Here is a 26,381-nt window from a genome sequence, read left to right as displayed (position 1 = left end):
TCAGAAGTTATCTTACCATAGTTTCTTGAAAACATAAGGAAAAGGGGCAAATATCCCTGCATTTCTTCCTGGAGTGCAGAGATGTGCTTGAAGGAGGATTTTAGGAAAACTGCCACATATGTGGTTTGGGCAAGGTCATTTACTGAGAGGGTTAGCATGACACAATGAGTACATTTGAGGGGAGAGAGAGAGAGGCGGCACATTGTAGAATGCCCGAGAAACATCATTAGGCTTTAGTGAGTGTTAAGCTCAAGGCAACAGTGAGGAGTTAAGAAAATATCATAAAAAGTTAACAGTGTGTATGTGGTACCTAAGTCCAAAACCATGATTCGTATCATCCAAAGATAACATGAGAATTTCCCTGAATTTATCAGAAGAAATGTATTAAAATTGTATTTCAGGGGCACCTGGGTGGCTCAGTGGGTTAAAGCCTCTCTGCCTTCTGCCCAGGTCATGATCCCAGGGTCCTGGAATCGAGCCAGGCATCGGGCTCTCTGCTCAGCGGGGAGCCTGCTTCCCTCTCTCTCTCTGCCTGCCTCTCTGCCTGCTTGTGATCTCTGTCTGTCAAATAAATAAATAAAAATCTTTTAAAAAATTGTATTTCAACTATAATGTACTTTTGCAATAGATAATGTTAATCTCTTATTCATTCTTTCAAATATTCATACATCATAACATATTTACTAAATAACTATTATGTGCCATTTGCTGTTGTGGACCTTAGGAATAAATCAGTAAACAGCACAGAAAAAGAGAACTTCTGCTTTGATGGAGTGTACATTCTGGTTGGAAAGAGAAAATAAATAAGTAAAATATATAGTATATCATGTGAATAAGTGATGTGAGGGAAAGTTAAGTAATGGAGGATAATAAGGAGGGCTAACATGGGTAGAAACTGCTATTTTAAACAGACTGTTTAGGTAAGTTTCAGGGCAAAGGTAACTTTGGGACAAACCATTAAAGAGTATATGCCTAAAACTCTGTGGACGGAGGAAGGAAGAATGTACCAGGCACAGGGAATGGTGAGTACAAAGGACCTGAAGTATGAGAATGGTTGGTCTGTTTGAAAAATAACTTGGCTAGTGTGGCCAGAAGGGTATGAGTAAAGGGGAAAGTACAAGCAGATCAGGAGGGTTGGTTTAAGGTCATGTAGGACTTTGCAGGCCCTGGTAGAGCTTTGGCTTTTTCTTTATTTTTTAGTTTTTAAGATTTATGTATTTATTTCAGAGAGAGAGAGAGAGAAAGAGAGGGAGAACACGTGTGCATGAGTGAGAGGCAGAGGGAAAGAATCTTCCAGCACATTCCTGGCTGAGCACGGAGACCATGCAAGCAGATCCCAACATCCATGAGATCACCACCAGGGCTGAAACCCAGTCAGTCGCTCAATTGACTTGAGCTATCCAGGTGCCCCATGGCCTTTTCTTTCTTTGAGATGGGAAGTCAGTGGATGACTCTAGGGCAGAGAAGTGACATGACCTGATAACAGCATTCTGGCCACTGCCAGTGTAACAAATAAAGCTTGGCAAGGGTGGCAGCTGCCAGAGCACACAGACAAATATTGCAGGGGCACCTGGCTGGCTCATTTGGAAGAGCATGTGACTCTTGATTTCGGGGTTGTGAGTTCAAGCCCCATGTTCAGTGTAGAGATTACTTAAATAAGTAAATATTAAAAGATAAAAAGAAGGCTATTGTAATAATCCAAGAAGCAGGTGATTGAGTAATCATCCTAGTAGTGTGGGAAGTGAGAGATGTTTGAATTTCAGATAAATTTTGAAGTTGAAAGCAATAGAATTTGCCACTGATTGGATATTAGGTATAAGAGAATAAGAAGAGTCAAAAATGATCCCAAGGAATCTGATTTAACAACTGGAAGGATAAAGTTGTGGTTAAATGAATTGGGGTAGATAACAGGAGTAGTGTTTTGGGTTGGGGTGGAATTTAGTATTGAATTTGAACATGCTAAGTTTGATATAACTAGTAGATATTATAAGGACTGAACATTTAAGGCAGATGTTTAACCCACTGAGCCACTCAGGTGCCCCAGGGTTATGTGCGTCTTTTTTTTTTTTTTTTTTTAAGATTTTATTTATTTGACAGAGAGAGAGATCACAAGTAGGCAGAGAAAGAGGGGGAAGCAGGCACCCCACTGAGCAGAGAGCCCAATGTGGGACTCGATCCCAGGACCCTGAGATCATGACCTGGGCCAAAAGCAGAAGTTTAACCCACTGAGCTACCCCGGCACCCCTGGACTGAACATTTAAATTCATGAATCCTGAGTGTGCTCTTCAGCTACTAAGAGGAGCACAGAAATGGGTTGTAGCTAGAGAGAGAAATAAGGTCAAGAGAGGATTTAAAAAAAAAAAAATTCTAGAGTGGTGCTTGGGTGGCTCAGCCACTTAAGCATCTGCCTTTGGCTCAGGTCATGTTCCCAGGGTCCTAGGATGGAGCCCCATGTCCCAGCTCTCTGGTCAGCAGGGAACCTGCTTTATCCTCTCCCTCCACCTGCCTCTCCCCCCAATCCTGCTCTCTCTGTCTCTCTCTATCAAATAAATAAATAAAATCTTTACCAAAAAATTTAGGAATAGAAGTATGTTTATGTGCTGGTGGGAAAGAGTCTTTATGGACAGAAAATCTGATGGTGTAGCATCTTTGATTTAAGCTATTAGATCTCAGAACCAGGCTGTCAATGGGTATTTATAGAACCTTTCTTATGGAAAGCAATTTAGTGGATTAAAAAAAAAAGAAGCATGAGATACAGTCCATTTCCTTTGTGAGCACATTGTTGAAGGGATTAAATCCTGTTGCTTAACAAGAGGAATACTATTTCAGTCTGGCACATGACATATATCAAATGATTGATTCAGGAACATAACAGAATAACCAGGGATGGTTTCATGAAGCATATGCATTTGAAGGTCCATGAGGCCTGGGTAGGATGTGGACAGACTGGGACTGGGTCACGTGAGAACACAAGATCTGGGGAGCCCTCAACATCTACAAAGAATGATATAAAACACATCTTAGAATGGAAAAGTTCATGTAAGGAACAAGGGAAAAGTAAGTCAAGAAAGGCTATTGGTGCTAGACATTGTGCAGTATATAATGTAACATCTTCAGGAAAGGAAGGTGTCTCCAGTGACTTATATTTCTGACTTGAGCAAGATTTTTTCTGAAAAGTTAAAAAATAGATTGCAGGCCCTAAAGGTTAAATAGAATTTTATTTTGTTATTGAATTTATAGTCAGACCTATGACATGTTAATCTATCAAATTATCTATAAGGGATTTTAAAATACTGCTAACTTCTTCTAAAAACTTCTAACTTCTAGAAAGTCCTAGAGAACTTATGAATGCCAGAGACAAGGGATCATTAAAAAAAAAAAAAAAAAAAGGAAAGACCAGTGTTAATTCTTGACCTCAAAGAGATTTTTAGAAATGAGTTCCATAAAAAGTGAGTTCATGGGCGCCTGGGTGGCTCAGTGGGTTAGGTCGCTGCCTTCAACTCGGGTCATGATCTCAGGGTCCTGGGATCGAGTCCCGCATTGGGCTCTCTGCTCGTCAGGGAGCCTGCTTCCCTCTCTCTATCTCTCTGCCTGCCTCTCTGCCTACTTGTGATCTCTGTCTGTCAAATAAATAAATAAAATCTTAAAAAAAAAGTGAGTTCATGTATGACATTTATTAGAAATTATTTGGGGAGGAATATGTTCTTTCCAGCTAAAGAAGAGATTGGTTACAAAAATTTCTCCAGACTAAGGAGAATGAATGACAAAATGAGTCATTTTATTTTTTATTTTTTTTATTGCCGTCACTATTATTGTGTCTACATGATTGTTATTTCCAACTTTGACATATGCAGACAGAGAGCAACTTCAACCTGTCACTACTTATTACTAAGGCATACAACCCAATGAGTTAAAAAAAAATCAATAGAGGGAATCAGTGGAGATGCAAAGGAGAATATGCAGGTGAAGTCTTTAATATACTGCACATCTTGTCCCCCATCTTTTAAAAATGTAGTTCTCTTGACAGGTCTATAATCTGATAGGAATTTTATAAACTTTGGTTAGTCATCTCTAGTTGGTAGAAAGAGAATGTCCTCTCTAGGTGAGAAATGGAGACTGTAGGGTAATCAAGCACAAAATGTGTAAGGAGGCCGGCAGGGAACATAAACTAAGAAGTCAGGTGGGAGCAGACCCCCAAAGGAGAAAGCTGCTACCCTAGTGGACTTTTGACAAGCAGGAATGGGCTCAGGGATTTCAGTTTCAGTCTTTCCAAGGAAGCATGAAATCTAAATTTTTTAAATGGAAAATCTCCCAATTAAAAAAGAAAAGCACAAACAGATTACTGTGTGAAGAGGACAAAATATCTGGGGGCCACATTCAGCCTCTGGTGGTTGGCTTGTCAGAGCTTGTCACAGCTTAGTCACTGCTGGAAGATGAAATGGATGTGTGATCACCATTTTATCCTTACCTGTGCCTGGAACCTCCTCAAATGTTCATGCCCAGTCATAGTTCTCAAGATAAATCTGCCTCCCTTTGTTTAACTCAAGGATTTGTTCACATTCCATTTTTTGTTTTCAATTTAATTTTAATTTGTTTTAATATTGGCTCTACACATGATGATGTTTTATGAACAAATTATAGTACAGTATTGTTAGACAATAATATAGATGGCAAAAATGTGAACATTTATAATAGCACATTTTTATGTTTAACATTATACTTTATCAGGGTAGTACAAATATTTCTAATTTTTAAAACATGGCTAATTGATTATATACCCTATGTTGTGACTTGACTATATTATAACTGGAAGTTTGTACTTGTTAATCCCCTTTACCTGTTTCATCTACCCTCCCACCCACCTTCCCCTGGCACCCATTAGTTTGTTATCTGTACTTAAGAGTTCATGTTTTTCTTTTTTTTTAATTTTCATTAACATATAGTGTATTATTTGCCCCAGGGGTACAGGTCTGTGAATCATCAGGTTTACACACTTCACAGCCCTCACCATATCACATACCTTCCCCAATGTCCATAAGGCAACCACCCTCCCCATACTCCCCTCCCCCCAGCAACCCTAAGTTTGTTTTGTGAGATTGAGTCTCGTATGGTTTGTCTCCCTCCTGATCCCATCTTGTTTCATTTTTTCCTTCCCTACCCCCCAAATCCCCCACTCTGCTTCTCAAATTCCTCATATCAGGGAGATCATATGATATTGTCTTTCTCTGATTGACTTATTTCACTTAGTGTAATACCTTCTAGCTCCATCCATGTCATTGCAAATGACAAGACTTCATTTTTTTGATGGCTGCATAGGATTTCATTGTATATATATACCACATCTTCTTTTTCCATTCATCTGTTGATGGACATCTAGTTTCTTTCCATAGTTTGGCTATTGTGGACATTGATGCTATAAACATGGGGGTGCACATAGCACTTTGGATCACTATATTTGTATCTTTATGGTAAATACCCAGTAGTGCAATTGCTGGGTCATATGGTGGCTCTATTTTCATCTTTCTGAGGAACCTCCATGCTGTTTTCCATTGCGGCTGCACCAGCTTGCATTCCCACAACAGTGTAAGAGGGTTCCCCTTTCTCCACATCCTCTCCAAATCTGTCATTTCCTGACTTGTTAATTTTAGCCATTCTGACTGGTGTGAGGTGGTATCTCAATGTGGTTTTGATTAGTATTTTCCTGATGCCTAGTGATGTGGAGCACTTTTTCATGTGTCTGTTGGCCATCTGGATGTCTTCTTTGCAGAAATATCTGTTCATGTCTCTGCCCACTTCTTGATTGGATTCTTTGTACTTTGGATGTTGAGTTTGATAAGTTCTTTATAGACTTTAAATACTAGCCCTTTATCTGATATGTCATTTGTGAATACCTTATCCCATTCTGTCAGTTGCTTTTGGTTTTGTTGACTGTTTCCTTTGCTGTGCAAAAGCTTTTGATCTTGATGAAGTCCCAAGAGTTCATTTTTGCCCTTGCTTCCCTTGTCTTTGGCGATGTTTCTAGGAAGAAGTTGCGACTGAGTTAGAAGAGGTTCCTGCCTGTATTCTCCTCAAGGATTTTGATGGATTCCTGTCTCCCATTGAGGTCTTTCATCCATTTGGAGTCTATTTTTGTGTGTGGTGTAAGGAAATGGTCCAGTTTTATTCTTCTGCATTTGGCTGTCCAATTTTCCCAACACCATTTGTTGAAAAGAGTGTCTTTTTTCCATTGGACATTCTTTCCTTCTTTGTCAAAGATTAGTTGACCATAGACTTGAGAGTCTGTTTCTGGGCTCTCTCTTCTGTTCTGTTGATCTATGTGACTGTTTTTGTGCCAGTACCATACTGTCAGTATGTGTCAGTACCATTACAGCTTTGTAATAGAGCTTGAAGTCGGAATTGTGGTGCTATCAACTTTGGCTTTCTTTTTCAACATTTCTCTGGCTATTCAGGGTCTTTTCTGGTTCCACATAAATTTTGGGATTATTTGTTCCATTTCTTTGAAAAAACCTGATGGTATTTTGATAGGGATTGCATTAAATGTGTAGATTGCATTAGGTAGCATAGACATTTCCACAATATTTGTTCTTCCAATCCATGAGCATGGAGCATTTTTCCATTTCTTTGTGTCTTCCTCACTTTCTTTCATGAGTACTTTATAGTTTTCTGAGTACAGATTCTTTGCCTCTTTGGTTAGATTTATTCCTAGGTATCTTATGGCTTTGGGTGAAATTGTAAATGGGATTGATTTCTTAATTTCTCTTTGTTCTGTCTTGCTGTTGGTGTATAGAAATGCAACTGGTTTCTGTGCATTGAATTTATATCCTGACACTTTACTGAATTCCTGTATGAGTTCTGGCAGTTTTGGAGTGGAGTCTTTTGGGTTTTCCACATAAAGTATCATATCATCTGCAAATAGTGAGCATTTGACTTCTTCTTTGCTGATTTGGATGCCTTTAATTTATTTTTGTTGTCTGACTGCTTAGGCTAGGATTTCTACTACTATGTTGAATAGCAGTGGTAATAGTGGACATCCCTGCTATATTCCTGACCTTAGTGAAAAAGCTCTCAGTTTTTCCCCATTGAGAATGATGTGCGCTGTGGGTTTTCCATAGATGGCTTTAATGGTATTGAGGTATGTATCCTCTAACCCTACACTTTGAAGTTTTGATCAAGAAAGGATGATCTACTTTGTCAAATGTATTTTCAGAACCTATTGAGAGTATCATATGGTTCTTGTTCTTTCTTTTATTAATGTATCACATTAATCTATTTGCAGATGTTGAACCAACCTTGCAGCCCAGAAATAAATCCCACTTTTAATGTACTGTTGGATCCTACTGGCTAGTATTTTGGTGAGAATTTTTGCATCTGTGTTCATCAAAGATATTGGTCTGTAATTCTCCCTTTTGGTGGGGTTTTGTCTTTGGCATCAAGGTAATGCTGGCCTCATAAAATGAGTTTGGCAGTTTTCCTTCCATTTCTATTTTTTTGAACCTTTTTCCAGAGAATAGGAATTAATTCTTCTTGAAATATTTGGTAGAATTCCCATCTGGCCCTGGGCTTTCTTGTTTGTTGGGAGATTTTTGATGACTGCTTAAATCTCCTTACTGGTTATGGGTTTGTTCAGGTTTTCTATTTCTTCCTTGTTCAGTTTTGGTAGTTTTTATGTCTCTAGTAATGCATCTATTTCTTCCAGATTGCCAAATTTGCTAGTGTATAATTGCTCATAATATATTGTTATAATTATTTGTATTTCTTTGGTGTTGGTTGTGATCTCTCCTCTAGCATACATAATTTTATTAATTTGGGTCCTTTCTCTTTCCTTTTTGATAAGTCTGGCCAGGGGTTTATCAATCTTATTAATTCTTTCAAAGAACCAGCTCCTAGTTTTGTTTATTTGTTCTATTTTTTTTTTTTTTTGGCTTCTATTTCACTGATTTATGCTCTGATCTTTATTATTTCTCTTCTCTTTCTGGGGTTAGACTTTCTTTGTTGTTCTTTCTCCGGCTCCTTTAAGTGGAGGATTAGGTTGTGTACTTGGGACCTTTCTTGTGTCTTGAGAAAGGCTTGTATCAATATATACTTTCCTCTCAGGACTGTCTTTGCTGTGTCCCACAAATATTGAACAGTTGTGTTTTCATTTTCATTTGTTTTCATGAACTATTTCAATTCTTCCTTAATTTCCTGGTTGACCCATTCATTCTTCAGTAGGATGCTCTTTGGCCTCTGTGTATTTGAGTTCTTTCCAACTTTCTCCTTGTGATTGAGTTCTAGCTTCAGAACACTGTGGTCTGAAAATTTGCAGGGAATGATCCCAGTCTTTTGGTACCAGTTGAGAGCTGATTTGTGACCCAGGATTTGATCTATTCTGGAGAATGTTCCATGTGCAATAGAGAAGAATGTGTATTCTGTTGCTTTGGGATGGAATGTTCTGAATATATCTATGATGTCCATCTGGTCCAATGTGTCATTTAAGGCCTTTATTTCCTTGTTGATCTTTTGCTTGGATGATCTGTCCATTTCAGTGGGTGGGGTGTTAAAGTCCCCTACTATTATTGTGTTATTGTCAATGTGTTTCTTTGATTTTGTTATTATTTGCTTTATATAGTTGGCTGCTCCCATGTTAGGGGCATCAATATTTAAAATTGTTATATTTTCTTGTTGGTGACCCTTTGGGTATGATATAGTGTCCTTCCTCATCTCTTATTCTAGTCTTTGGCTTAAAATCTAATTTAACTGAAGATTGTCTCCCAGCTTTCTTGTGATGTCCATTAGCATGGCAAATTGTTTTCCACCCCCTCACTTTAAATCTGGAGGTGTCTTTGGGTCTAAAGTGAGTTGTAGACAGCATATTAATGGATTTCTTTTTTAATCCATTCTGATACACTGTGTCTTTTGATTGGGGCATTTATCCCATTTACATTCAGGGTAACTCTTGAGAGATAAGAATTTAGTGCCATTGTATTGCCTGTAAGGTGACTGTTACTGTATATTGTCTTTGTTCCTTTCTGGTGTACTACTTTTAGGCTCTTTGCTTAGAGGACCTCTTTCAATATTTCCTGTAGGGCTGGTTTGGTGTTTGAAAATTCTTTTAAGTTTTGTTTGTCCTGGGAGCTTTTTATCTCTTTATTTTCAATGGCAGCCTAGCTGGATATAGTTGTTTTTTTTTTTTTAAGATTTTATTTATTTGACACTCAGAGAGGGAAATCACAAGTAGGCAGAGAGGCAGGCAGAGAGAGAGAGAAAGGGGGAAGCAGGCTCTCCGCTGAGGAGAGAGCTCAGTTCGGGGCTTGATCCCAGAACCGTGAGATCATGACCTGAGCCAAAGGCAGAGGCTTAACCCACTGAGCCACCCAGGTGCCGCTGGATACAGTATTCTTGGTTGCACATTTTTCTCATTTAGTGCTCTGAATATATATCATGCCAGTTCTTTCTGGCCTAGCAGGTCTCTGTGGATAAGTCTGCTGCCAATCTAATATTTTTACCATTGTATGCTACAGACTTTTTGTCCCAGGCTGCTTTTAGGATTTTCTCTTTGTCACTAAGACTTATAACTTTTACTATTAGATGATGGGGTATGGACTTATTCTTATTGATTTTGAGGGGGGTTCTCTGCACCTCCTGGATTTTGATGTTTGTTCTCTTTGCCATATTAGGGAAATTCTTTACAATAATTCTCTCCAATATACCGCGTCTATCTCCCTCCTCTTTCTTCTTCTTCTGGAATCCCAATTATTCTAATATTGTTTCTTCTCATGGTATCACTTATCTCTCGAATTCTCCCCTCATTGTCCAATAGCTATTTGTCTCTCTTTTGCTCAGCTTTTTTATTCTCTGTCATTTGGTCTTCTATATCACTAATTCTCTCTTCTCCCCTATTTATCCTAGCAGTAAGAACCTCCATTTTTTTATTGTACCTCATTAATACCTTTTCTGATTTCCAAATGGTTAGATTTTAGTTCTTTTATTTCTCCAGAAAGGGCTTTTGTATCTCAAGACAGGATTTCTTTAATATCTTCCATGCCTATTTTGAGCCCAGCTAGCACCTTGACAATCATCATTCTGAACTCTAGTTCTGACATTACCAACCTCCATATTAATTAGGTTCCTAGCTGTAGGTACTGCCTCTTGTTATTTTGTGTGTGTGGTGAGTTTTTCTGCCTTATCATTTTATCCAGATAAGAATATATGAACAAGAGAATAAAATACTAAAAGGGTGGCAAAGACCCCAGAAAATGTACGCTAACCAAATCAAAAGAGACCCAAAAGCGGGAGGGTGAAGCAAGGGTGGAAAAAAGAAAAAAAAAATTATATATATTAGAATGGTGAATAGAACAGAGCCACCCATTTGATTTTGGGTGTATTTTGGTCTCTTAGAACAAAGAACCTCCAAAAATTTGAAGAAAGAAAAACTTATTTATACACAAAAATAAGGGTAAATATGATGAAGGGATGGAATATGACTGTAAAGATGAAAATTTAAAAAAAAATTCTAAGGAATTGATAAGTGGGTTGGAAAAAGAAAAAAGAAAAAGGAGAAAATGTGCTCCAGCTGGAGATTAGAACAAAGCCATTTGCTTGATTTAGGGTATATTTTGATCTATTAGAAGAAATTGCATCTCAAAATTTTTTAGGAAAAAAAAAACCCAATATGTATACAAAAAATAAGTTTAAATATAATGAAGGGGTAAAGTATGACTACAACAATGAATGTTTAAAAAGATATTTTTAGAAAGGTATTGTTAAGATAAATTAGTTAAAAAAACATTAGAAGAAAGAGAGAAACTTAAAAAAAAAATAGAATAAGGAAAAAATTTAAAAAAATTACTTTGCAAGACTAAATGATCATGGGGGAAAAGCCATGAATTCTATACATCGCTTTCCCCTAGCTCTGGAGTTCCACTGTTCTCCATGATCAATTAACTTGGTCTTGGCTGAAACAGTTTTTTCTGTTTGATGTTCTTGCTGATCTTCTGGGGAGGGGCCCATTGCAGTGAGTCTCAAATATCTTTGCCAGAGGCAGAATTGCATTGCCCTTGCCATGGGCCAGGCTAAGTAATCTGCTCAAGTTCACTCTTGGTAGCTTTTGTTCCCTGAATGCTTTCTGTAGCACTCTGGAGGATGGGAATGAAAATGGTGGCCTTCCAATCTCCAGCCTGCAGGAGCTGAAATCTTGGGACCCCATTCCTCAGTGCACCCTCAGAGATAAGCAATCATTCCTGTCTCCCTGGTCTCCAGCCACGCTCAGTGTTCACCCCGCCTCTGACCGAGCGTTTTTATCTCTGGAGCATGGCCCTATTTGGAGTCTCCAAACCCAGTAGATTCCTGCTGTGCTGCTCCTCCTGGAGGAGGAAAGTGACTCTCCCCAGATCTGCCACTTGTGGGGTCCCTGCTCAAACAGTAGTGTTCTGACTGTTACTTGGATCACAGTATAAGGTAACCCTGATCTGAAAGCTCACTCCTCAGCTCTGTCTCTGTAGTCAGCTTCCCCGCTCTTCCCCGTGGGAGCTCTGCCATAATCAGATACCCCCAACCCATCTGTGACCCCACGGGACCTGAAACTACACTGTCCCAGTGGGTTCCACTCCTGCTTAGCCTCTGGAGTGATGTCCCTCAGTGGAGCCAACTTCTAAAAATTCTAATTTTGTGTTCTGCTGCTCCATTGCTTGCCAGGAGCCGGCCCCTCCCACCATGGTCTATTTTCCTGTCACTTCGGATTCACTTCTCCCCATGTCCTACCTTTCAGAAAGTGGTCGATTTTCCTAGATTTGCTGCTCTTTTTCTCTTCTATCTCCTGTTGAGTTTGTAGGTATTTAGAATGGTTTGATAACTATCTCAATGAACTCCGGACCTGATGTCATATCAGTCTGCTACTCCTCTGCCATCTTGCCTCTCTCCCACCAAGAGTTCAGCTTGTTTGTTTCTTTGCTCATTTTTTTTTCAGAATCTACATATAATATGCAAAATCATACTGTATTTGTCTTTCTCTATTTCACTTAGCATAATATCCCCTAAATGTATCCCTGTTGTTAGAAATGGCAAGGTCTCAATCTTTATATGGCTGAGTAACGTTCCTGTGTGTGTGTGTGTATTACATCTTCTTCATCCATTTATCTGTTGATGGACACTTGCCTATACAGTGTATACACACACACACACACACACACACACAGCCATATCTTGGCTATTACAAATAATGCTGCAATAAACATAAGAGTGCATGCATCTTTTCAGATTAGTGCTTTTTGTGTTTTTTTGGGGGGCTGAAATTTTGGTTGCTCATTTTGTATTGTTTTATTACCACAAAACAAATAGTATGGAAGAAAAAAAAAAGAAAAACTAGTATAGGGAATGCCCTATATAAAACAACACAATAAATATTCAGAGATCAAGGTGCTCCCTCAGCAAGGCCGATGATTTCACTCTCTGTTATTTGGTATGTAGACTGCAGTCCCTGTTTTCATATTGATCACAATGAGCAGGGCACAGTCCATGCTTTTTATCAGGTTTGAATGGGTGAATGACTACTCAGCCAAGGTGGAAGTAGTTGAAGTGTTTGGCTTCATGAATCAGTTTTTATCACTGTTTCTCCTTATGGTTCCTTGCCTGGTTGGGTTGTACTTCTTATCAAACTCTATCTCCATTTAGGTTGCAAGGTCCTCTGTGCCATATTTCTCCAACAAGTCCTGTTCCATCTCCTTTGACATATCTGCATTTTTGATCATAGCTTTTTTTTTATCTGACAGGGTTACAGTGGAACAGAGGCTGGCTGACTTCCACCGTCTCATGGAAGATTGATTGTTTTTTGTATTTAGTCTTGCTTATCACACTTGGAAAATATCCTGTCCAATATTATGCTCAGCAGAACAGTTGCTGGTTCTAGACCCAAGATACTGAATTCCATTGACATCTCTATTCTAGTCAAATATAAGCTCTAATTGTCCATATTTTCTAAGCCAAAACAACAAGTGTGGGAAAAAAATAAGTTGTGTAATATCATTTTCCTTCTTTTTGGCTTTGTCTCTGACATGAAGTTTGAAAGGTGTTGAAGTATGATCTTTCCAGTGTTTCAGTTAGGAACGCCAGAGTGTATTAGACAACTCACACCCTCTAACATCTGAACATACAGCATCTGCATTTCCGCCTCTCCCATCCTCACTGATCTAGTTCAGGCTTCATTATTCCCATTCATTATTTTAGACTTTAATGTGCCTAGGTGATACCAGGGGATTTTATTAAAATACAGATTCTGATTCAGTAGGTCTGGGGTTGGGCTTGAGAGTCTGTTTCCCACAAATTCTTAGATAGTGCTGATCTGGAAGGTCCAGACTTAGCCCAGAAGGATCACAGACAATGTTAGAATCTCTGGCACAAGGATCACTTGGAGTCTTCTTACTACTCAATGTTGTTGTTGTTCTGTTTCACTGTCTTTGATTTCTTCTCCCATTCTTCTCATGAACTATTTTGGGATGTCTTGAGTTACATTTCACTAGCTTTTCTGAAACAATCATAAATCTAAGCATATGACTTCTTCTTTCCTAGAAAGAGTAGAGATTTATTGAGGTCTATAGTGAAAATACCTTCCTCCAGATAAGACTTTCTTTTGCTTTTGTCTTTTACCTAGAGGCCACTTTAATATTGGAAACATGAAATTTGAGACTGTTTCTTGCAGAGCTTAGGCAATTTAAAGAAAGAAGTGATTTTTTTTTTTTTCAGTTCACCCTTGCCCCATAGCTTTTTTCTGTCCCAGCTTATTGTTTGGGGGGAATCTCATGTCATACCCTAAATCATCTCCAGGATCCTGGTTTTTATTTCTGTCCTCCTCAGTCAGTGAGGCTGTTGGAAGAGAGCTGTAATTTTTCTGAATTAGCAAATGCTTTCAACACAAAAGCAGCTTGTAGTTTCTCATCTCCCTCCATTTTAGCCCGGTAAGACTTCACTATATTTTTTAGCTTTAATGCACCCTAATATTTTTTTAATTTCTTAGTTCCTTTCAGTAAGAAGACTTATCCAGGACTTTCAATTTTTGAAAATGAGGACTCTCTATACAATTACCTTTAAAAATATCTGTCTTCCTCACTATACTATATACCCATTAAGAACAGGAATTGAGTTTCCTTTGTATACCACTATATTTCTAGCTGGGCACATAGTAGGTACTCAAAATGGTTGTTGAATGAGGGAAGCCTAAATTTGAAGACCATCTCTGGCAGGTAAGGCATGCAGACAGGCAACAGAGATGATTCCAAGACGGTCTTCTAGGCCACCTAAAGCAAATTCATGAGCTACAAGGTGTGACCTTCCTTCTGGGTTCATCTTTCATCAGGGTCAATTTGAGAATGGCATAAAATCTATAAGATGACAGGAAAGAAAGAAATATTCTTTTCTTCAGAAGGGGCCTTTCCTCTGTGGAAAATCTAACAGCTTCTGTTTTAGTCTTTTACTATCTATGGTTAAAAATAACCACAATTTCCTGCCAAGAAAGGCAAGGAAATCCATACAAGACCATGATTATCTATCTTGGCGTATCCTTTATTAGATTGATACAATTACTCTTTTTTCTTTGAAGAGCTCAAATTTTGAATGACATGATTGGTATGTCTTTGGTCTTATGAATGATGAGAATAAAATGTGTAAAAAATAAAACTTCTCTGGTAGCAAGTATAAATGACTTAAGAGTTATGCTGGAGTCTGGCTCATTGATTCATTTCTGCAGTTTAACCATTTGTAAAACAGACCTGTGATGGGTATAGCAGTGTTTTATGGCTGTTGGTTTTCAAAAGTTTGCAGTCCCTGCAGTAAAGGGAAAATATGAAGTATTATTATTATAGGCAGATTATGGACCATCTGCCAAGAGCAGACACTGATCTTTTTATATGAGCTCTAAGTTGAATGGGGGAAGACATGGGAAGCTTCAGGCAGAATTATATAAAATCCTTTCCATCCTCTGCTTACTCATCAATAATTAACCTGGCAAAGCTAGAGCTTGGTTGGAATAAAATTAAACATTCCCCAAATGGCTCCTAAAATGATGAACAATAAAATTTTTGCCCTGTGATTTGAAGTCAAGGCATCTAGCCCTAAATGCAAATAAACCAAGATAAGCTGATAATGATAAAGGCAATTTATTATTAAATCATTCTATAAAATCAGAATAGTGATAAATGTTTTCATTACTTTTTTTTTTCAACATCCTCATTTATTTTCTTCTCTTTGGCTGCATGGAATATTTCTCAGGCAATAAAGGACTGCATGTCATTTTCCACTTATTAAAGTTTTTGGTTAACTTGTTAGACAAAGTATTATATACTTCCAATATACTAATGTATTATCCATGTTCTGAATGTGGCCACAGCATATACCACCCCATGAGTCTATCTGTGTGCTCTTTAGCAGGAACTGTCTTTTACAATTAGAAATGGGAGATACTTTAATACAAGTGAAGGAAGCAGTAAGTAAAAGAGTCAGCTTTCTTATTATTTTCTGGTTAAATGACCTCAAGAAATTGAAATAACTTTCTTGAATCTCTGTTTTTTTTCATTTATAGAGTGTACAAAACAATAGTTACATGACAAACTGTCAGAAGGACCCATAGAGATATAAAATATATAGAAGATACTTATCAGAATGCCTTAGTAATATATTAACTACAATATTTATAGGTTAAAAATTACATCATTATGGGATTCCTTAACCTCAGTGAAAGCCTTCCCTTATTTCTCCCTTATAGAAGTCCCCCCCAAAATAACCTAAAGTCTGTTTTGTGTTATTCACCTTTTTAATCTGAGGACATCTCACTAAATAATGCATTTTTTAAAGATTTTATTTATTTATTTATTTGACAGACAGAGATCTCAATTAGGCAGAGAGGCAGACAGAGAGAGAGGAAGGGAAGCAGGCTCCCTGCTGAGCCGAGAGCCAGATGCTGGGCTCCATCCCAGGACCGTGAGATCATGACCTGAGAGGAATGCAGAGGCTTTAACCCACTGAGCCACCCAGGTGCCCCTAAATAATGCATTTAACATCTGTTGGTTGAGCACTCGCTGTGTGCACTAGATACTGATAGGACTGCAAGAGAAAAACATGGTTACCTCATTTGGAAAACTCAGTTCTGAAACCGTTCACTTAAGAAAGGAAAACCATATGCAAATAAATGTCAAATGAACAAGATTCTCAAACAATTATCAAGAACTGTAGTGGCTTCAAGTAGGAAAAGGTCTTATGATGATGAGTGGCCCTGAGCTTGGCCTGGGGAAATGCAAGGTTGGATAAAGTTGAGGGGACCATCTTGCCAGATTGAAGAATAGAAACTGAAGAAGAGGTGAGCACAGCACAGGGTTAGTGAGGCACCCAGATTTACCCACCTTGATATTTCAAAAGAAAAATGGAACCAGGATCACTGATGTGCAAAAGATAAGGAGGGGATGTATTTTATTGATATTAGTTTTTCCTCCACAGAAGTACCCCTTGCTAACTCATATTAGCTACGATAATACTGGCTAACTACTTTAATGAAGAGACCAAAAACCAAAAATATACTAGGACTCAAACATATATATATTATATATATATATAATATTTATATATGTATAAATTTATAATATATATAAATTACCCCATATATATATGTTTTCATATATATATATGTAAAAATTACCCCACTTGTTTACATATCTGTCCCAGGGAAGGTGGTCTTAGTAGGGAAAGACAGAATTCCATACACAGTCATGCAGGAAACTCCCCTAATGGAATCATTCCAATGGCTCTGCCAACTTCAATCCATATAGCCATTGCAAGGCACTATGGTTTCCATCTTTGTCACCCACAGAGGTGCACATACCAGAATTCCTTTGGTTGGTCCTGGAACTAGCATATTTTCATGGGCTGGTTCACAAGGAGACACAGAACTTCAAGAGAGGTTGGCAACTGTGGTGTAGCTACCTGTCCCAAAAAGAAGAACAGTGACATTGGTAAAGAATTAGTATTATTCATCCTAATACGGATGTATACCAATCCATCATGTAGTTTTGTCCTGTTACTATTTTTTTCTTAAGCATGCCTTTTCCATGTATCCAAAAATCCCCTTGGTTTTAGTTGAGCAGATTGTGGTCAGCATGTCCTGAATTCATCTTCTTCAGTAGGAAGCTCTTACCTTTTTCGATTCACCCCTTCAGTCTTCTAGATTAAAGTGATTTTATGTCTCTTTTTGTTTGATTGGCTTTGCTTCTCTCAATCTGTTACACATTTTGCAAATTGCCATAACCAGAATTGTACACCATAGTCCAAATGCAGGTATGCTATCATTTTTGAACAGAGTAAATCTGTGACTTCTACCTTTGGGTTCAAAAATAATATCTGGAGATAGCACTGATGCTGCTGACACCATTGGCTTCATCTTAGAAGAGAAATCTACACAGATTCTCAAGTGCCTCTTTCTTGTCTTCAGTCTTGTAATGCTGATACTAAAATCCTCTGTCTTTTCAAAGTAGTAGTTCTCAACCCACGCTGTATATTACCATCATCTAGGGAGCTTTGAAAAACACAGATGCCACCCCCTTCCCTCAAGATTTTGATTTAATTTGTCTGAGATGAGGGCCAGCTATTGATCTTTTCAACACGTCTTAAGATAACCTTAATATTTGCTCAGGGTTTTGAATTGTTGTCAAAGAGCAATTAGCAATTTTATTCCAATTCCACTTTATACATCCCTATTGAAATGCATCTATTCCTTCTCTGACTGCAGTCAGACAAGAACAAAACTTCCCAAAGATTTCTCCCAGTAGGTTGGAATTAGCCCATGGGAAAATTATAGGGCTCTGTGTAAACCTTATAAACCTTATATTTCAACACATATGATAATAATGACTGAAACCTAGATGCCAAATGTCCTTGGCTCCTGTGTATGCACATGGTATTTATATCGCCTATGTTTTAATGTATATCAACTTGGATACAAAGCTCTTCATCTTGTTCTGTGTCACTCCTCACTTCCATCCTCTCTCAAAGAATCCATAATGAGTAACTGCCTTAGTAATGTGTATTTTCCTGGAATTGCATGGAGAGAGACAAAGCTGGACTTTACTTTGCACAGTCCATGGGAACCACCTTGAAGCCTCATTGAGAGGTCAGTCCTGCAAAGGCCCCTAGGCCACATCACCAATAGAGGATAGCAATGAGGTCATTGCCATTTCCTCCCCGCCCACACACACACACAAAGTAAGTGGCATCATATCCCTTTCATCCCTTATACATTCCTCTATTTTTGTCTTCTAATCCATGCTATTCCACCAATTCATATCACTCTCTTTATTCTAAGGAGCAATGAAGATAAACCCCAATTTCTCTTCTCAAAATGTCTGAATTCCAATCCATCACCAGGCTAGGTAAAACTGACCATCCTCTAGTTGATGGGATCCTGACTCCTTTAGAAGATATTGTGAACATGAACAGGTCTTACTGGATGGATATTAAAGACACTGTTATACAATGTATAGTATGTGTATCATACAGATCTGTAAATCTGTAATCTAGCCACCATCTTGAGTAGGACCTTAAGAATGCCACCTTCCTCCCCCAGAAGTTTCTCAAATAAATACATTGGTCTTTCTCAGAAAAATTCTCATGCATAAATTTTTCATCTTTTTATATAACTTTATATTTGGATAGCATTACATAGTTGAAAAATGATCTTCCCATATATTTTCTTGTTTGAGCCTTTCATGATACAAGTACATAAGTTTTCAGCATAATTGGGCTCTTTCCCATTTATAGTTTAGAAGGATGGTATTTGGAAATTTTGAACAAATAACTCAAGTCCATCTGGACAGTAAATGGGAAAATAGTCACTAGAATCAAAAGAATGGAAAGGGAATTTTGAAAGATTATGCATAATCATGCTGTGTAAAAACGGGAATATCAGTTAAGTAGTTTAACAAAACCCCCCAAAATGAGTGACTTAACATAAGACAGTTTATTATTATTATTATTATTATAACTATTATTCTATTTCCTGATTCTTTGGGTTGATTGGATACTTCTGTTGGTTCCATGCGATTCAGTGATGTGACCACAGCTAGCAGATTCAGCAGCCAAGGCAGGGTTCTCCAGTGGGACTCACCAAGGCCACAACTGGGATCACTGGAGACTGGGGCAGCTGAGTTCATCTTTTCTTTGTCTCTCCTCTTTGGCGTTCTTCAGAACATGGAGGTCTCTGAATATGAAGAGGGCCAGATTGGAAGGCTAGCCTAGGAACTTACATGTCTTTCCCACCACATTCTCTTGCTGAGGGGTTCAGTTCCAGTCAAAGGGTGAGGAAAGAGTAACTCTGGCTGGGAAGGGTGGTAGTCCCACTGTAAAGAGAGAGGTCTGGTTCATCTAATACCAATATTGTTACAGTCAACCACAACTGTGCTGATAACGTTTCCTAGCTTAAAAGTGCCTTTGCATCTTATTCTTGTGTAATTATCACAAGGACCCTAAGAGGTAATATATTATTTTCTCCATTTTTACAGTTGAGGAACCCCATGTTCTAATAAGTTAGTGACTTACTAATCCAAATAGATGTCAGATGTCAGAGCTAGGATTTAAAGTCAGACACTGTCAACAAAAAAATCATGAAGAATAGGACATGCCACATGTCTCCATTTTCCAAAGAGCAGGTTCTGAATTCTAAAGCCTATTTATAAAACAGGTGAATAAGTAATGCTGAATCACCTAAGTTATAACCTCATGACTTTTTAGTCATTTTTCAGTTTGCAATGTAATGGTGTAAAGTGGCATAGTAACTAATTCTTAAGATTTTATATACCCTATGTCTATAGGAATATACTTTAAATACAAGCAACTTCTTTTATTTTAAATTACAGATTTGCTGTAGAATAAGTAGAAGGAGGAAAAGAAAAAACAACTGCCTGATAGTCCAGATGTCAGAATTCAAAAATAAATTTATCAAACTTTTTTCTAAAATACTTCTCATATTTTTCCTCTCAAAATTGAGAAGCCAGTTCATAATCAACTGCAATCTCACTTGAATTTCCTCCGCTATAGCAGCAAATCTCATTTTAAAGCAAAGCTAACAAAAATGGCTTAGAATTGCAACTGAGAAGCAGATCAACCACAGCAAAAAATGAAGTTGGATCTTCAACTACTGCAGGTTCTTGCTCCACTAAATTAACACAGTCCTCTTTTTTCTTGAATTAGAGATACTTTAAAAATTACTATGTATTATTATGTATTAGAGGTACATTAAAAATGTGCCTATATAAAAATTATATCATATTGCCTATATTTACATAAACATGAATATATGCATCCATGCATACACTAAAATGCATGGGCTTTTTAAAAAATTATTTATTTTTAAAAAAGATTTTATCTATTTATTTGACAAAGAGAGAGATCACAAGTAGGCAGAGAGGCAGCAGAGAGAGAGGGGGAAGCAGGCTTCCTGACGAGCAGAGAGCTCAATGTGGGGCTCAATCTCAGGACCCTGAGATCATGACCTGAGCCAAAGGCAGAGGCTTAACCCACTGAGCCACCCAGGTGCCCCTGCATAGGCTTTTAAATAAAGAATGTATAAGGATAGTTTAAGTTTTATCACTCACCTAATCACATGAAATCATGTTAGGGCATATCCCGAGGCTTTTTTTCCCCCTTCATTTTCTTCATAGGCATTTGTCACAGAATGATCAGAACATTTTGCTTACCTACCTTAACAGGTTGCATTATTTTTGTCATTTTAAAAATGATTAGTCATAATCACTGGTGCTCCTACACCATTAAAAAAAAACACCCTACAAGCTTATTTTGGAAAATAAAGAAAATTAGAAAAAATAAGATTACCTATGGTGTTCTCATTAAATATATATGGGTTTTGTTTGTTGGCTTAATTATATCCTGGGTTTTTTTTTCGTATACATTTTAGTAATTTAATTTTTTTTTTTTTTTTTTTGCTTCATTGGGATCACATAAATTTATGAAAATTTGTCCCAGGTATACTTTGTGAAATTTCTCCTATGTTGTAATGGACCCTTTAAAAACATTATTTTAAGTATTCTCATAAAATACTGTCATCTGGTTGTAGCAGATTTTACTTCTCTGTTCTTGTTTACTGAGGCAGTAATGACTTTTTACTTATTGCTATTACAAATAATACTCTAGTGAACATTTTTTTCCACAATCCCATTATATAACTCAAAAGATCTCTTTAGGACTGGTTTCTAGAAGTGTATCACAGATAATGACTCTTTTTAAGGCTCTTGGTAAGTATTGTTATTTTCTAGAAAGTTTGAATCTATTTATGCTCTCAAATTTAGCTTATGAAATGGCCTATTTTACAAAACACTCACTTGCACTATTACAATGGTTTTAATATGGATACAATGGTCATTTAATAAATAAGCCAGTATTCAGATAATTGCTTACTAAATAGAGTTTAATGAATATGTGCTATTATTTTAATTAAATTAATTAAACAAATTAATTAAATAAATTAATTAAAAGGCTAAATTATATGAATGTTATTTAATTGTAGGTTTTTAAAAACTAGTGAGACTACACATTCTTCTATACTGATGAAGATTATTCCAACTTTAATTTTTTGCAAAGCCTGAATTTATTCAAGTATGGAACATGTGACACACAGAATGGTCTATTTGGTTTTATCCTAGGTTGAGTGGGATCTACAACGACATGGGTAGATGGGGCGATTTCATTCCGAGAACTCATGATCTAGTCATATCTCATTGTTAATTATCATATTTAGGTTGGTTCTAATCTACTAAGGTAGAAACGACATGGGACAGTGAGACAAAAAGTAAACAAAGGAAAAGATCTGGTTTTCCAGAGTTAAGAAGTCATCTTAGAAAGACATCATGGTGTATAATAGTGCAGGTTTTCATAAATTAATTAATTTCATGACCTACCTATCAGGCTGAGTGATTTGGAGCTGAACTATAAACTTGTTAAATTAAATCTAAATTCAAATAAATGATCATTACAGTAGCTATAATGAATAGGGAACAGCAAGATTTTTGAATACAGCACCATTAGTGAATTTGCAGAATGAAACTGTGATATTTCTCTGGGTAAGCAAGGAGATAATGTACAGATAAGGTTATCTATAACATTTAATTTCTCATCCTCATACACTCAGAATTCTGAGAATTCACACTCAAGTAATACGCCTGGCTTCTGCTCTAGCATTCTTCTTTGGATCAGAAACACCCCCCAAGCACAACCAACTGCTAAGCCCAAATGGAAGACTGAAAAAAAGAAATATTTTTTCAAAACTCACAGGTATAAAGGTCCTAAAAGGAAAGTCATTTAAAAAACCTCAACAACCAAAATGTTTCTCACTTGTTTTCACAGTCCATTTACTCTTTCTATCACATTTCTCATTTTTCTGTTTTCTGATGACGTTTTCTCCTGGGGCAAAAGAGAAGGAGAAAGTGAATGCTCATGTTTTCACAACGGGCTCTAATATTCCCATCTTACAAATTACTGCTTTTTGTTTAGTCTATGTACATTACTTTGCATATTGATTATCACTTCTTATTTCTTTCTTATTACCTTACAGGCTACTTTCCATCTATAATGGGAGAGAATATACAGTTAACAATCTCTTTTCTACTTTAATCATTATTCTGAGGCTAGACCTTGAAAGAGTGTTCATCTTACCATTTCTTTAAGCTTATGGTTTGGATGTAAACATATCAAGTGTTTTTTATTCTCACAACACTTGAGCATACTATGAGATAATAATCAACACTTGACTCTTTTCCTTCCCCACCTCCTTTTAGCATTATTGATTCCTAGGGCTGTCTAAGAATTGGAGCAGTTACTCATGTTGCCAGAGATTCAAGATCATGTATCAATTATCTCCTTTTTTGAAGTAAACTTATTTCTAGGAGGTATGATCATAGTGTATTTGTCTCCAGATGTGGCCATCAAAATAAAAAATCATTGGTTTGTGTGAGGTGAAAGCATGCTCTTTATTTAAATGTATGACTCTCCTCAGTTTTGACTTTGTAAGTCACAGCTCAGTATATTATGAGAGAATCAAAGTTTATGCAAAGTTTTTGTAGGAACCCAACCAGTAATGATATTTCATCTGATGACTAGATATCTTTAAAAGCAGTACATTTTACAAATCGTTTAAACTGTGCCCTTTTTTAGTTTTGATACAGTGGAATGCAAAATATCAAACTATTAAGATTAATGTAAAAACTTGGAAACTTTCTGAGCAGTGTATTAATTTCTGTGTATTTATTCATTCCTAGTTGTTAGCTTTTGATTTTTTTTAACTTGAGCAATTGGACATTAGGTCCATTTTGTTAGCCAAGGTAGGTAGTAGAACTCGGGCTGCATATCCAGTGTTGAGCTAAAACATTGCCTTCTAGGCAATGTAGTAGCAAGAAGAGTTTGTGTGTTTGGGGAAGGGTGGGGAGTGGGTCTGAAAGAATGGTTGTTAATGATACCTCTGCTGCTAACCAGCTATATGCCTCTGTACAAATTAACTTTAGGGGTTCTTTTTTGTACCAAAAGGGACTGAATTCATCTTTTCACCAAAATTTCACACGACTTTAACATTTTAATATTTTACAATCAGAATCTTACTACAGCATCCCATCCACAATTTCCCATAATCCTCTACTTTTGTGTCGTCCCTTTAGAGAACAATACAGTGACAAGCATTCAAAAACTTTACCTGACTACTGATGTTGTATCTAAGATTTTAATGTAATTATTCTGGAAAAGTCCTAAATAAAAAGCTCCAGTTTTAGCTCCTTTGGGAGAATTTGTCCCCAAAATATCATAGGTTAATCTCCAGTTACCTGACTCCATTCCTAAATTCTTTTAAAACCCTCTCTTAAAAAAAAAAAAAAAAAAAATAATAATAATAATAATGACTGAAACTACAGATCCCATGAGGCCGAAGAAGGGAACCGGTATTTCCCCTCCAGTCCCTCCCCGCCCCTTGCATGCAGTTCGCTAAAACTCAGGTTGAGGCATCCTCAAATATGCCTGAAAGAAATGCCGGCTGTTTTGTCCCGGTTTTTAGCTGAGCTCTCCCCGGGCTCCTTTAAATCGGTGCTGAGAGCTAGGAAGGATACAGAGCGACGCAGCGCGGGATGGGCGCGGGTGCGGCCATCACCTGTTCCAAGAGGGGCATGCGCACTGCGAGGGCGCGGGCGAGGAGGCGGGGCGCGGTGGGAGGGGCGGACGGCGCCCGGCTGGCACTGCTCAGACCTGCTTCTCCCCGGCTCGGGGCGCTGAGGAGGCTTCGGGGAGTTGTCCAACATGGAGGAGGCACCGGCTGCGGGCGTCACCTGTGAGCGGGACTAACACCCGCCTGGCGTTCCGGGTAGCGGTGCGGGGTCCCGAGCCCTGGGACTCCGCCGCCTCCACGCCCCACGGCGGACCCCGGCTCCGGTTGCTCCTCGGGCCGCGGGGTTCCCGACGGGGACGCAGCGCAAGGAGGGAGCGCGGCGGCCCCGAGTCCCCCTGAGCCATGGGCAACGAGGCGAGCTTGGAAGGGGAAGGGCTCCCGGAAGGGCTGGCGGCGGCAGCGGCGGCGGCAGCAGCCGGAGGAGGGGCTGGCGGGGCAGGGAGCTCCTTGCACACCGTGATCCCGGCCGGCATGGAGGCGGATCTGAGCCAGCTGAGCGAAGAGGAGAGGAGACAGATCGCCGCTGTCATGTCAAGGGCGCAGGGGCTGCCCAAGGGAAGCGTTCCCCCGGCCGCTGCGGAGCCGCCTTCCATGCACAGGCACGCACAGCATGATGTATATGTCCGGGCATATATGTACCGCTTCCCGTGCACATATGTGCCAGTCCGTATGTGCCAGCTCGGCAGTACATATATGTTACTTCCGTTCATTTGATTCTCCCTAATGGGGTGATGATAAAGAGATCATAAGCCTTATGATGGGCAGAATAAAAATGATGCATTGTAGAGTTTCTGGTGGGATAGTCAAAGGTTGCTTTCTTGGAGCTGTGATTTTAGGTTGTGATTTTTTGGCCTTTTGGAACCTTTTCCCTCTAGGATGGCGTGGAGAGACGCCCTCCAGTGTTTTACTAATCTGGAAGTCTTCCATTAATAGAAAACGGACGTGTTGGGAAATGGATAGAACTGGGTGTTTACCTGTCTCTATTCAAATCTCTTCAGTCATTTCGGCATCTTTTTCTCTGTGAATGATGTCTGAAATATTTCTGTCACAATACCTTTAATTCCCCTGGAGGTGATTTGTCCTTCCTTCCCACCCCACCCCCAGGAGAGAACAGGAGCTGTTTAGGTAGAAGGTATAGAATGAATACACCTTTTATAGTCAATGAGGGACCCTAAAATATGGTGTGGCATTAAACAGATGGTTTGGTCGCACCAGACCAGGTGCTGTACATGCATTTCTGAATTAGTATATACTATTTTTTAAACTATTGTTATTTTATATGCAAAAGTATCTTAGGTGATAGAAAAACCTGTGAATTTGTGTTATCTTAAGGTTAGTTTCCAATCCATTTTAAGACAAAGCAAATAAATGACAACTTACTAGGCAATTAAGAGCTATTCTGTAATATTAACATATTAATTTCCTTCTCTCGCTCTCCATTTTCCTTCATCTAATAAATTAGTTGTTTTCTAATTACAGTAGTAAGAGGGTATAATCATTGTGCCTGCCTTGCCTTTATTATTGTAAACAAACCCTTTAACTTTACACCCTCCCTTAGAGTACAGTTCTCTGTCCGTTGTCCTGAAACCATTTCGGCTTTATGATAACTGAAGAGAGACCTAAAATTTTCGTTTGAGATATTGGAAATATGAAAGATCTGCATTTAGTAGGTTCTAGATTCGTAACCTCTACTTCATAAAAGTATTTTAACTTAGGGACTATCATATAAGTATATGGTATAATTTTATCAACTAATTATTTTGACAGGGAAATGTCACAGATAGTTGCAGTATTTTTAACATAAAATCATAAATGCTTAGAATATATCAGCTAAAAGCCCTATGTTCTCGAAACGAAGCCACCACTACTAGTGAAAACTTGCTCCTTTATGTTAAATGTGTTTTTCTGTGTTTTTCAACTAGTAATATATGGTGCTGTTTCTTTGGTATAAAGTCTTTCTTATCCATTACCTTAAGTATTATAGCTTATGATATGTACCATTTTTCTCTACTGATGAAAACCTGATGACTTGGAAAAAAATGTTGAATGTTCATATATTAGATTTTCATGGGGTTAATAAGGAGGTACAGTACTTTTATTAGCCTTTTAGGAATGTATTGCAGCTCTTTCACAGTTTTTCCTAAGAGGTACATGCAACAGGTTTATCATGCTGGTTACACAGACCAAGGTAAAAGTGTGAGCTTTTATTTTA

General features: G+C 38.1%; 1 protein-coding gene and 1 long non-coding RNA gene across 7 annotated transcripts in view; one reads left to right on the top strand and one right to left on the bottom strand.

Moving 5' to 3' along the window:
- The window catches only part of PCLO (piccolo presynaptic cytomatrix protein), a 530,926-nt gene that overhangs the window by 89,372 nt on the left and 415,173 nt on the right, over positions 1–26,381 (top strand). Inside the window, exon 1 of one of the 6 annotated variants that reach the window (XM_044245923.1) lies at positions 24,416–24,768. The exons of the other annotated variants lie outside the window; for them this stretch is intronic. Within the exon in view, the coding sequence (XP_044101858.1) occupies positions 24,512–24,768 (257 nt within the window). The 5' untranslated portion in view covers positions 24,416–24,511. Of the gene's footprint in view, positions 1–24,415; positions 24,769–26,381 lie in introns of those variants that run through there. 6 annotated transcript variants of the gene reach the window in all.
- LOC122904765 lies at positions 16,902–20,645 on the bottom strand. The gene is made up of 3 exons (XR_006384260.1): positions 20,604–20,645; positions 19,118–19,210; positions 16,902–16,941 (listed from the first exon to the last, which is right to left on the bottom strand). It is a non-coding gene; the product is annotated as an uncharacterized LOC122904765 (long non-coding RNA).

The sequence above is a fragment of the Neovison vison genome, chromosome 4 (assembly GCF_020171115.1).
Source record: "Neovison vison isolate M4711 chromosome 4, ASM_NN_V1, whole genome shotgun sequence".
Taxonomy (NCBI): Eukaryota; Metazoa; Chordata; class Mammalia; order Carnivora; family Mustelidae; genus Neogale; species Neogale vison.
This window is presented reverse-complemented; position numbering and strand designations above follow the sequence as displayed.